Genomic DNA, 12,462 nt, shown 5'->3' on the forward strand with positions numbered 1-12,462 from the left:
TCACCGCGCCACCCCGCTGCCAATGGCAACGCCGCCACCCAGCAGGTCTCCTGGCCGCGCTGGACCACTGCTACCTAGGGACACCATCCTGAGCCGCTCCGCCCCGCGATGCCACCGACATGGGAATGGCCAGGGGCCGCCGCCCCAGCGTCGCCCGAGCCAAGCCCGGCGGCGAGCTCTCGCGACGGTGACAGGGAGGGGTGGAGGAGCCGAGGCGCGACCGGTCGGCCGGGGAATGTTCATGCTATGCAGGCCCAACAGATCATTTTCTTCCCGCGCAGGCCTGAATGAGGTATATGCGGGCTACCAAACACATCCTAAATTGCAGTTCTTTGGGCACAGATGTATTTTTTTCGTCATTTGTTCTCCCAGTTTGCAGAATGGATGAGAAGGGGCCGGCCTCAAAGAAATTAAGACGAACACACGCATAAATTCTACTCTAAGAAAAAGGGAAGAAATTTCTACACGGAGTTTAATACTGCAATTCTGCATTCCGCAAGCTATACTAGCAGTTCTAGTTGGCTAGGGTGTGTGGCGCGCAGCTGTCGACGGCGCAGGCCATGATGTCCTTGTAGTCCCTGGTGATGGTGAAGGCGTCATGCACGGCGCCGTCGTCGCTGTGGATGAACTCGAACCGCATGGACGCGTGGTCGCTAGCAGTGAGCTTGACGTACCCGAAGCTCTCGTTCCTCGCCACGCTCCACTGCGGCCACGCGCCGCCGGCGTAGCTCCTCAGCTTGGCGCCGCCCGTGCCGGCCACGACGTGGATGGTCCCTCCCGTCGCCCCCGCGTAGCTGCTCTGCCGATCTTTGCCCTTGACGGTGCACGTGTTCTCGTAGACAGGGCACGTCCGCTCGTAGTTGTGGACGTGGCCGTAGACGGCGAGGTCGACGCGGTGGCGCTGCCAGAGCGGCTGCAGGGCGCGGCCCATGGGCTCCGCGAAGGAGCCCTCCTGCGCGTAGAAGTCGTTGGAGGAGTAGCCGAGCGGGCGGTGCGCCAGGAAGACGAGCCACGGCTGGTGCTTGCGGTCGGCGCCGGCGAAGCAGGCGTCGAGGAACGCGTGCTGCTCGGACCCGGGCCGCCAGTCGTGCTCCGTGTCGCCCACGCAGAAGCGGAACATGCCGTAGTCGGCGGCGTACCAGAACTTGCCACGGTGCGCCGCCGCCGGCACGTAGAAGTAGGTCTCCGCCGGCACGCCGCACTCGCCGTGTGAGTCGTTGCCGTTGTAGAACCCGCCGGTGTCCATGTACGTCCGCTCGTGGTTGCCGCTACATTAGAAACTTATTAACATGGCTGAGTACCAAAAAGTGCATCTGAACTTGCAAGATTTTCAGGGTGAGCGGACGAACCTGGCGACCATGTAGGGGAGCTTGGAGGCAATGGGCTCGATCTGCGCGGTGAACTGGTCCCACTGCGCGAGGAAGCCGTTGGCGTAGGAGAGGTCGCCGATGTGGAACACGGCGTCGTAGTTGGGCAGGTCCTTGACCAGCCGGTCGGTGGTCACCTGCGCCCCGGGCTGGAATCCCTGGAGCTCGCTGCTCCCGTCCTTTGCCCCCTGCAACCCAGCAACATACACCATGATCAGTGGCCTGGCTTATAGTACAGCTGAACATTTTCTTATGTGATGAAAAATTCTCACGAGTCCCATGTCGCCGAAGATGACGATGCGCTGGAGCGAAGCCTGGCCCGGGTAGGGGGACGCGCGGAAGGTGGCGGACTTGCCCCACGCCACCGTCCCGTCCTGCAGCTCGTGCCCAATCTGATATGAGTACCTGAAGAAAAACATGACAGCCATGAGTGCGAAGAAATATGTTGGATTTCAGTTTCAGAAGTGAAATGTTCTGAATCTGATTCAGCTGTCAGTGTCATGTTCTTACTCTCTGTTTGGCCAGAGGTCCTTGAGGAACGCGGTATGGATGTAACCCGGATCCCTGTAGCCCTGTCCACGGGCCGGATTACCTGCGATAATTTCGACAACGCTGAATTAACAGCAGCAACTGCTCTGAACTCTGAACCCTGGACTGTACGTACCGCAGAGGTGGCCTCGCGTGAAGGTGAGCGTGCCGGCGGGCGTCCGCTTGGAGGTCTCCTCGCCCTTCATCCTCCACTCCACGAACGGGTACGCCTCACCGATGTTGTACCCGCTCGTCCACGTAACCGCCATCTACACGCAGGACAATCACATGAGCAGGGAACAGAATACACATGTGCAGGCGATCAATACTTTCGGTTAACTAATTTGAGCTCACCTCGTTCCATTGCTTCCCCTGGGACAGGCGCGGGAACACCGGGGCCTTGGGGTTCGCGAAGGAGATCTTGTTCGAGATCGCCAGAAGCTTAGGCTGCAGAGGAACGCATGATTAGAGCCCGAAGGCATAATTGTTCTTGCAATCGAGAAGAGACCGATCTTACCTTGTCCTTGCCGCCGGAGAAGAGGCCGAAGGCGTAGTCGGAGCGCTGGTTGATGAGGAGGAAGCTGGTGTTGCCGCCGCCGGTGCGCAGGAAATCCGGCTCGCAGTTGCCCAGCTTGTACTGCAACAACACACCACAGCAACACAGATCAGTACAGGCGTGTCCCGTGTGACATCTATTAATTCCTGGCTGCCTTTGTATCTGTCCACTGACCTTGATCGGAGCCACGGGCAGCCCTGCGGGCGCATCTCCTTCCCCTGCTACCCTGGCGCTCCCGATGCCGGAGCTGCACGCACACACGATCACAGATTGCACGGACAGCTCAACAGATCTCATGACAAGTACTAGCACCAATTAATTGTGGTAAGCTGGTCATTGATCATGATTGACACTAGTATGCTATAAGCTGGGCGTGTGTTTGCGTACTACCTGAAATCGGCCGGGGAGAAGAGGCCAATCCAGTGGTCGGAGGAGGGCGAGGGCGTCGTGAAGTTGACCGCCACCCACGCGGAATCCTCCCCCTGCAACGCAACGCATCCAGTAACCGGATTAAACAGCGCGGCTCATCCACGCATACATACATATATACACGAGTGAATCGTGCGTGCACTCACGTCCTTGCCGAGCACGTCGGGTGAGGCGTGGATGGCCGACCCGGGGTCCATGGCGACCTGCGCGGCGGCCAGGTTCAGCGTCGACAGCGGCTGGATGTTGTCCGGCGCCGAGTCCTCCACCGTGATCGCCGTGGCGGCGGCGGCCATCAGCAGCAGCACGGCCGCCACCAGCAGCGCCGGCAGCGCGCTTGCTCCCATCTTTTGCTCTACCAACACGATGCCAACGTTGGACGACGCCGACAGCCGATGATGGGACTCACGATTTTATAGGGAGTTTTTAATTCAGTTGACTCCTGAGTCGTGACGATACTGTTCAAAGCAAAACAAGATACTCCTACCTAGTACACGAGTTTTTTTTATATTTTCTTTTTTTAGGAGAACCTACTACACGAGTTTGTTATACCGGTTTAACTTTGTTTTCTGAGAGAAAAAGGAGATATGCACTATTTTTTTTAAAGAGGGAGATAAAAACGAGAAGTCCGGTTTTCTTAAAGAACTTGCTTCATATTTGGAGAACCTGATAAAGAAAGCGACTTCACTGCAACTTGGAGTGAACTCCACAGATACAAAACCTATACATACATACATACAAAAATTCATTCCGGTTTACAATGAAAAATGAAGCACCGAAATTAGTAGAGGAAAAATTAACCTATATTACAAGCCCTAAAACAAGATAATATGCGGTTAACATAGGCAACGAAGCCAGTGTGCTGACTATAATCCTGCATACGCTTTCCCCTCTCCTATTCGTGCTTGCGATTGATCCGCTACACCTAATCCTCCAGAAGGCCACCGCCCAAGGAAAACTCCATCCCCTCGATGGTCAGGCTATGTCAATTCGGGCCTCCCTCTACGCGGACGACGCAGCTGTTTTCCTTGCCCCCATTAAGTCTGATGTTGAGTTCTTTGCCCGCACCCTAAAGAGTTTTGGGGAAGTCACTGGCTTGGTCACGAACTGTACCAAAAGCTTGGTTGCTCCTATTCGTTGTGAGAACCTGGACCTGGTGGACATCTTACACTCTTTCCCGGTCAACCGTTCCTCCTTCCCAATGAAGTATTTGGGCCTACCTCTCTCGGTCAAGAAGTTGAAAAGAATCCACTATCAACCGCTTGAAGACAAGATCGCAGCCCAATTGGCACCGTGGATGGGTAAACACGTTGCCTCTCCAGGACGTGTTGTGTTGGTCAAATCCGTGCTTACGGCCATTGCTATCTATTATATGACGGCGCTGAACCTCCCGGTTGAGGTGATGAACAAGATTGATGCGCTCCGACGGGCATTCTTGTGGGCTGGATGTGACAAAGTCACTGGAGGAAAATGCAAGATTAATTGGGAGCAAGTGTGCAAGTCAAAACTTCATGGGGGTCTTGGCATTCTCAATCTGAAAAAGTTTGCATCTGCTCTGCGCATTCGTTGGCTCTGGGGTGAGTGGCTTACTCCGGTCAAGCCTTGGGTGGGATTAGGGACGCCATGCGACCGACAGGATAGAGACATCTTTGCGGCCTCCACAAAAGTAGTCGTGGGCGATGGTACTCGTGCCATTTTTTGGGAGTCTGCTTGGCTTGATGGTTTGCGACCCAAGGACATTGCACCAAAATTTTTTGAGTTGTCACAAAGAAGAAATTGCTCGGTCCAGAAAGCACTCCTCAATAATTTTTGGGTGTCTCAGGTGAAGACCTCTCAGGGCATGACTGTTGACCATCATGAGTTCGTCAACCTATGGGAGAAGCTATCTCATGTTCAGCTAATACCTGACATGCCTGACTCCATCATTTGGAAGCTCACCAAGGATGGTCACTATTCCGCAGCAACGGCTTACAGTGCGCAGTTTCTCGGTTTAGTCGACTCGGACTTGCCTCAAATTGTTTGGACAACTTGGGCCCCCCCAAAATGCAAGTTTTTCGCTTGGCTAGTCATCAACAATAGAATCTGGACGGCAGACCGGCTTCAGAAGCGAGGGTGGCCTAATTGCAACATGTGCCCCCTGTGCAAGCAAGTCCAGGAATCGGCGGCTCATCTGCTTTTTAAATGCCGCTACACGGTTAGAGTATGGAACATGATTAAAGCGTGGCTTGGCCTTCATGACATTTACCCGTAGAACTGGGCCATGGTTGACACGGTGAAGAAGTGGTGGAGCGCCAACGCTTCCAACAGGACGCAATCTCGACGACCGCTTACCTGCCTTATGTTGCTCGTCTCTTGGGAAATTTGGAAAGAGCGGAATGCTAGGGTATTTCGTAATGTCGCAGTGCCTGTTGGGGTTTTAGTAGCTAGAATCAAAGACGAGATGACGCTATGGTGTCTGGCCGGTGCGAAACATTTGTGTAATATCATGCCACGAGAGTGATACGTTGTATTTGGCCTTTGGCCAAGACCCCTAATACTCCTTCTTATTCAAAAAAAAACTATAATCCTGCAAAATAAAAATGGCTCGACTTATTATTATATATAACATTCTACAACAAAAATCAATTGCATTTGTCCAAAAACAGAGACACATAAAGAAAGGAACAGTCAAATCAAATAGTGTGATCATCAACAACTACTTACGCGGTACTAAGTACACCAGCATGCAGGTCATACTCTCGTGAGAAGACAAATGTTGCGACTGACTGTGGCAGTGCAGCCTATCAAGGTGAATGCAAAGAAGTATGATTAGAATAGCTGGCTTCAAAAATTAGGCAATGTAACATTATTGTTGTAACAATGATTCAATAATCACCTGCAAGATAGTAACACGTAGAAGGTCACCACGGAGTCCTAAAATTAGGGCTCCAGCTACGGTGGCGGCCGGTGCCACGATGAACCTCAACACCAAGCTCAACGCGGTCAAGCCTAGTCCACACACAATAAACTTGTCTTGTAGTCCTATGAACATGCCTACAATGCAACAATCGGAGTTTATTCTCATGCCTCAATGCTCACATTGTTAGGTGTCCCTCCAGATCACATGATTTGGAAAACACATGAATAGAAAAGGCATATAAGTATGATGTTATGAATTTTAGTTGCTTAGTTGTTTTTGTGTAAATCATACATTCACGAGAGATAGAAATTAGTGACACTTGTTTATTTGTATAAGTTGTAACACATGAATTTTCTATGGAGACCATGGCACGTATACCCTACATTTCCTCTTGTGAACATAATATACTTCCTCCGATCCTTTTTACTCCGCGTATTGGATTTGCGTCAAGTCAAACTTTGTAAACTTAGACCAAATTTATGTTAAAAAACTATCAACATCTACAATACCAAATATATATATACTATGAAACTACATTTCATGACGAATCTAATAATATTGATTTGGCATTGTGAATGTTGATAGTTTTTTCTATAAGTTTGGTCAAAGTAGAGATGCTTTGACTTCGGACAAAACTTATATGCAGACTAAAAAAGACCGGAGGGAATATGAGTTAATTGCACAATACCACCACATTGATGGTTAAGTTTGCAGAAACCATTGGTCTACAAGTTTGTTACAAAAACCCACCCAAACTCGCCAAACAGTGTTTATGCAAAGAGATTACCCACCAATTAGTGTTTTTGTCACAAACCCATAGGTCGGTGATTTCTGCAAACCTAGCTCTCAATGTGGTGATTTTGTGTAATTAACTCCATAATAGAACCTAAACTCAAAATGTTGCCATGAAACAACTATAATTGATCAATTGACTTGTTATTGTCAAAAAAATCATTGCTGTAAATGTGGTGCTCCTTCCACTCCAATGAATGAGGCCCGCACACATTTTAAAAATGAACTTTGACAATTAATTGGATCAATCAAATTTAGGGTAGGTTATATTTGACAAAAAGTATACCGTTGAATTCGTACTCGAAATAAGTTTTCAATTATATAATATATATATATATTATTATTATTTGTCTAATCTGTAGTAAGTTTTTACAATACGTGTGCGTCCTGTTCATTCAATTGGAGGGAGTAGTATTCTAAAAAAACGCAAGGTAGACCTACTAAAAATGGAGGAAAAAGAAACGCAAGGTTGACCATGGAGTTTGGTTTGGCAAACGAATAGCAAAACCCATCTCGAAACGAATCTAACTGCAGTAGACTTTTTTGATAGCTAATTGCACCAAGATTTGTTAGGTGGTTACGTACGTACCCATGCTGAACATTCCCATTCCAATGCAGGTCTTTGACATGATCGCGATGGAGCCATCTATGATGCTTGGCATCTTCAGGTGCCACCTACATTTGTATGATTGCAAACACATGCACTAGATTACTAATTGGATGAATTATTGCAACTAATAATCCAACCATTGTACTACCAAGAGAAAATCTATTGTGCAACATGGCACATGCAAACCTGTTTGCCACGAAAGACCACGCGACCCCAAGGAGGCTGGCGTACACGTTGGGGTTGCGGGCGAGCTTCACCCCGACCGCTCGCAGAAGCGGCGCCCAGAACGCGCACCCCGTCGCCGCCATTTTCCGGCCATCTCCGGCTGCTGCTGGCCGGTGGACGTCGCTCCCCGGCGCCTCCTGCAGGTCGCCTTCTTCGCGCGCGACGGCGCCTTGATCAGCCGGCTCCGGGGTCACCTCCAGCCAGGCCTGCCTCGCCTCGAAGACGACCAGCATCAGCGGGAGCCAGACGACGGCCTGCAGCACCGAGAGCTGCACGATGACGTCGCGCGCCCACTTGCCGTACATGGCGTCCAGCAGCGGCACGCCCACGAGGAGCCCGTTGTTGAGCGCCGCCAGCGAGAAGCCGGTGATGCACCAGGAGTAGGACGAGGGCGCGCTGCCGCCGCCGCGGCGCGTCGCGGCCTTGGCGCGCCGGGCGGCGGCGCACCCGGCGAGCGCGAGCACGACGATGAGCTTGGCGACGGCGTCGGCCGCCAGGACGCGGTAGCCGGCGGCGAAGGAGCCGGCGCGGGCGGTGAAGTCGAAGCCGAAGAGCGGAAAGGCGAAGTAGACGACGAGGCGGTTGACGGCGTCGCAGTGGTCCGGGGTGAAGAGCTTCCACCACCGCACGGAGCCGTAGCCGAGGCCGAGGGCGAAGTAGAGCGGCGCCATGGCGGCCGCCACCCTGTACACGTCCCCCCACCCTATCATCTCGGCCTTTCTTCTCTTCTCGATCAAATAAAGTCATACTGGACAGACGCAGGGAGCTGCCATTTTCTTTCCTCCATCATTTAACCATCGCCAGGAACTCGTGATTCATCCACGGAATATTGGAATACGATTTGATCGCGCGGTCCGGTCGTTTGTTAAGTAGACTAGTGGAATGCCCGTGCGTTGCAACGGGCAAAAGCCGAATGTCCATGTGTTGTCATATAATAATAAAAAACATAAAAACATTGATCAAATTATTCTTTTAATTCGGAAATATGTGTTAAGCAAGGTGGGCATCTGATTTCCATCATACATTGACAAATAAAGACTCTCTTCCACTTGTTTTCTTCTCGGTAGTCGCTGTGTCTTCTTAACCAACCAAATCGTTCGCTAACTGGATATATGTTGTTAATGATTAAGTAGTATTAATATTACTCAACTTCACGCATCCATGGGTGCCACTATTATAAGGTACACAAAGCTCGAAAAAGCATACAGAGACCGAGCTCCACATAGCTCGTTATTTCTTTTCAGCGAAAATACTATTTTCACACATTGAAAAAATCTGAAAAAAGTATATACATAGATGTTTATTTGTAGTATACATGTATAAAATTTCATGAACATATATGTTAACATGTAATGTATACAAAAAAAAATACACAGATTAAAATGGGCTTTATCTTTGTTGTTTTTGGGCCAGATATTTTCTTTTTTGTGTAGCATGCAAATAATCGAATTACCTGATGAAACTTTTTTGTAACTTGACGAACAGTCATATGTATTTGTATAAAAAGATTTGATATTTTTTGAAACTTTTAAGTATATTCTGATTTTTTTTGATAAAACGGGCTCCATGAAGCCCGGCCTCTGCGACGCCTCACTCACACAAAGCTTGACAATTCCTCAGACTTATAGTGCGCCTCTTAATTTCAGCAATAATAGCACAAGAAGATATATCCAATTTTGTGAGATTGTTCTTCATCAATAGCATGGATGTTTCATTCTCCATAGCAATAATCAGCCTGACAATGACACTGCAAATGGTTCAAGTCCGTGTCAAATATTAAGCCGAAGCTATTAACTGCGGCAATTTTTCAACCAACAACACATCACCCTTGGTAAGTATATAGTGCACCATGGCTTGTACCGCACCTGAATTCGGCTTGTACATACAAATATTTTTTAAAAAACTGAGAAAAAGTCTACAAATGGGCACAACATGAACCGATAATTTTCACAAAAATCAAGTATCTTTTGAATCTCAACTAATGTCAATTACTTTTTGAATCTCAATAGATGTGCACTAAGTGGATATCTCTATCCATGTAGAACCATCTATGTGATCAATCGTACTGAAACTACAAAAAGTATGCAAAAGACAACACGTTATATCAGTGAACACGGGAAGATTGCATTCTTAAGTAAATGAAGTTTAAGAAATTCATAAGCTCCAAAACACGACAGATTAGGATTAGATCAGAAATGCTTTGACATGTAGGACATCCCCTAATTCCCAAGGAGAGGTGACACAAAAATCTAAACTATGCCAAAAGTACATGGAAGGAAGCTTTTAGATAAACACTCTTATATTTTTTTTACGGAGGGAGTAGTAAACAGGCATCCGAACGTTTCTGAGATGTGTGCAGACTATAGAATATACAATGTGCACACATGAAAGCTAATAATTTAATGTTGCAGACTGCAGAATATACAATGTGCACACATAAAAGCTAATAATTTGATGTGTATTGGAGTAGACATGCAATTTAAATTCTAATAATTGGTCTAAGCTCCTCTACACAATCTGAAGAGAGGTGACTCTGCAGATACACTGGCGCATATAATCCGTTGGCAAGAACAGTAAACCGCATTCTTGCTCCCGATGCAATAAAATATAGCCATCAATTGCTCATGGATGCACGTTGTGCTTTGCCACGGGCCAACAAATGTGGACCATGTATGGGCCTACAGATGTGTGCTTGTGGTGTGAGATGGGTGAGACCACATACGAACCATACATGTGTGTGTGTGTGTCGCATCATCCTGTTTCACATCATGAACTTATTCTAACTCCAAAATTTGTGGAATAAGGTATCGTGTGCTCCTTGTCTCAGATACCCGATTCACCTAAGTGACTTTATGCTTCGCACGGTCAGTTTCCAACAAATATAACAAATTATCAAGTCGTCGATTTATGTTGTATGTTTAACTTTCATAAAATAATCATGCATAGCAATGCCTTCACTAAAGGTGGATTTCTGATAATTTAAGAATCTCAAAAATATGGAGATAGCATAGTACTCCCTCTGTAAACTAATAGAAGACTTTTTAGATCACTACTTTAGTGATCTAAAAAGTCTTATATTAGTTTACAAAGGGAGTAGAATACAAGAGTAATGCATTATCTATTTTTTGCAAATGCATGTACTTCTATACTTCGGTTGGCATCACAAATAACTCTTTGTGTCGGGTTATATTCTGGATATCACAAATAACTCGGTTGGAATCCATAATGGTCTCGATAAGTTGGATGGTCGGCAATTGCCTGAACCATTTCGGCCTTCTAAATCTCTCGCGGTCCACACAGGAGGAGCCTTGCCCAATAAGTTGCCTGAACCATTTCGGCCTTCTAAATCTCTCGATAAGTTGGATGGTCGAAAATTGCCTGAACCATTTCGGCCTTCTAAATCTCTCGTGGTCCACACAGGAGGAGCCTTGCCCAATGCAAGAAAACATGGAAAAGTGAACAACACAAGTGCATAAATTTTCTGTAATTACAGACCTAGAAATTGAAGTCCACTACTCTTTCAACCCAAGGGAAATTTCCAATAATTTAATTTCATAATATAGGTCCAAACAAAGCTTTTTACCATCCTCAATATGTGTTTAACTCCTTGTTGACAAAATATATACGGTTGGCATACCTTATATTATGAAAAACAATAATAGTTCAATATATTCCTTTCACCATGCTAAATCCCTTCCTATTCTCAAGTTTTCACCGCCACATAGTCAATAAACACACATCTTACCAAGTGGTCCGATCCGCTTGGTAAGCTACCAACAAAAAAAATAAAAAATAAACACACATCTTGCAAACAGTTAATCATCAGGTAGAAACAAAAATAGAATTCCCCAAACATTCATAATCATGTCAACCCTCGAAAAAAAATATTGTTACTATCTTGCTATTACTAAGCTTGCGGTTGCACTTGAGAAAACCATGGCGGTAAGGGCTGAGGAAACAACACATGAACTGAACACATGAACCTCGCTGCAGTATAGAAGGATCCGGCAATATCAGACAATGTCATCCTAACTCATGGTCACTAACACATATTAATCAACACCAAACCTCCCTCCAAGGTCCTCACGTACTAACCAAACTACTTGGAAGTAACCAATCGAGTATGTCTACTGACCCATTATCCACCACATGGGACAAACCATAACAAACTCCAAATTAAGTCCCTCCATGTAGCTATTTTTATCTCATATATTAGCCATATAATTACATCATCAATGCATCAATCAAACTGCCATACATATTTCGTTTTCTGAAATTTCAAGCGCACCAATTATTGTGGTAAGACAAGCAAATGATAAGAGTATCCATTTTTTTGTGGTGAAAATATGCCATTTACCTTTATTTGTACTTGTTCAACTCATATCTTGTTATGACCCAAGGAATATCGCTCACCATTAGCAGCTCTCCCATAAGGAAACATTAGTATGCAAGAGGTAAGAGAAGATAGCAGTTAAAACGAAGAGAACAAAGTACAAACCAAAACAATTCGACACCACAAGAGAATCTGAACAACCCAATCGCGCGTAGTGGCTTGCTTGTGAATGCAACACCTATCTACCTGCGTGAGATAGGCTGCAGGAAATGCATTGATTGTTTCAGGCTTAATAATTTACAACAAAGCAATATAATAGGTCCATGGTTGGACAGAAACATGCATCTACCTGAGTAGAAAATATTGCGACTAAAGCGAGTTAGTACTTATAGCACTAAAATATGAGGAAAACTACAACACCAAAGTCGGTTTTACTACAAACAGATCAGGGGAGATACATATATAAAAAACATGTATACATTTCTTTCTTAATCAAAACAAATTATACACTTATGTATATGGAAAGAGAAACCAGATTTGTCAATATGATGTTGGACTGTCACTACTTGCAAAACTGGGCTTTCTTCTCTCTAGTAATTTCTTCCTTAAAAGATGATAAATTAACTCATGTCTGCCAAAACACAAACATGTGGATCAATAGATAATTTCTTCCTGAAAAGATGTTAAACTCAGAACCTTTATTGGATGGTTGGTGCACGGGGCAGC

At 46.5% G+C, this 12,462-nt stretch overlaps 2 protein-coding genes across 2 annotated transcripts; both read right to left on the minus strand.

The window, feature by feature from the left end:
• Positions 1-345: 345 nt before the first annotated feature.
• LOC123107338 (probable inactive purple acid phosphatase 27) lies at positions 346-3,341 on the minus strand. The gene is made up of 10 exons (XM_044529325.1): positions 3,027-3,341; positions 2,842-2,933; positions 2,626-2,698; positions 2,413-2,532; positions 2,250-2,342; positions 2,032-2,164; positions 1,878-1,959; positions 1,640-1,772; positions 1,350-1,555; positions 346-1,268 (listed from the first exon to the last, which is right to left on the minus strand). The coding sequence occupies exons 1-10, from the start codon at positions 3,222-3,224 to the stop codon at positions 515-517; spliced, it is 1,884 nt and encodes a 627-aa protein (XP_044385260.1). The 5' UTR covers positions 3,225-3,341; the 3' UTR covers positions 346-514.
• A 337-nt stretch (positions 3,342-3,678) lies between these two features.
• On the minus strand, positions 3,679-8,113 carry LOC123107339 (probable auxin efflux carrier component 5b). The gene is made up of 5 exons (XM_044529326.1): positions 7,365-8,113; positions 7,158-7,243; positions 5,753-5,910; positions 5,581-5,657; positions 3,679-3,751 (listed from the first exon to the last, which is right to left on the minus strand). Exons 1-5 carry the CDS (start codon positions 8,111-8,113, stop codon positions 3,679-3,681), a joined length of 1,143 nt encoding a protein of 380 aa, XP_044385261.1.
• Between the last annotated feature and the right edge of the window lie 4,349 nt (positions 8,114-12,462).

The sequence above is a fragment of the Triticum aestivum genome, chromosome 5A (genome assembly GCF_018294505.1).
Source record: "Triticum aestivum cultivar Chinese Spring chromosome 5A, IWGSC CS RefSeq v2.1, whole genome shotgun sequence".
NCBI lineage: Eukaryota > Viridiplantae > Streptophyta > Magnoliopsida > Poales > Poaceae > Triticum > Triticum aestivum.

Bases quoted from the DNA above. Each gene is read 5' to 3' on its own strand.
- LOC123107338 (XM_044529325.1), bottom strand. From the start codon at position 3,224: ATGGGAGCAAGCGCGCTGCCGGCGCTGCTGGTGGCGGCCGTGCTGCTG. The intron at 2,699-2,841 runs GTAGTACGCAAA...GTGTGCGTGCAG, and splicing joins TTCTCCCCGGCCGATTTCAG to CTCCGGCATCGGGAGCGCCA. The intron at 1,960-2,031 runs GTACGTACAGTC...AAATTATCGCAG, and splicing joins CACGCGAGGCCACCTCTGCG to GTAATCCGGCCCGTGGACAG.
- LOC123107339 (XM_044529326.1), bottom strand. From the start codon at position 8,113: ATGATAGGGTGGGGGGACGTGTACAGGGTGGCGGCCGCCATGGCGCCG. The intron at 7,244-7,364 runs GTTTGCATGTGC...ATACAAATGTAG, and splicing joins TGGTCTTTCGTGGCAAACAG to GTGGCACCTGAAGATGCCAA. The intron at 5,658-5,752 runs GTGATTATTGAA...TCACCTTGATAG, and splicing joins TACGTGTTACTATCTTGCAG to GCTGCACTGCCACAGTCAGT.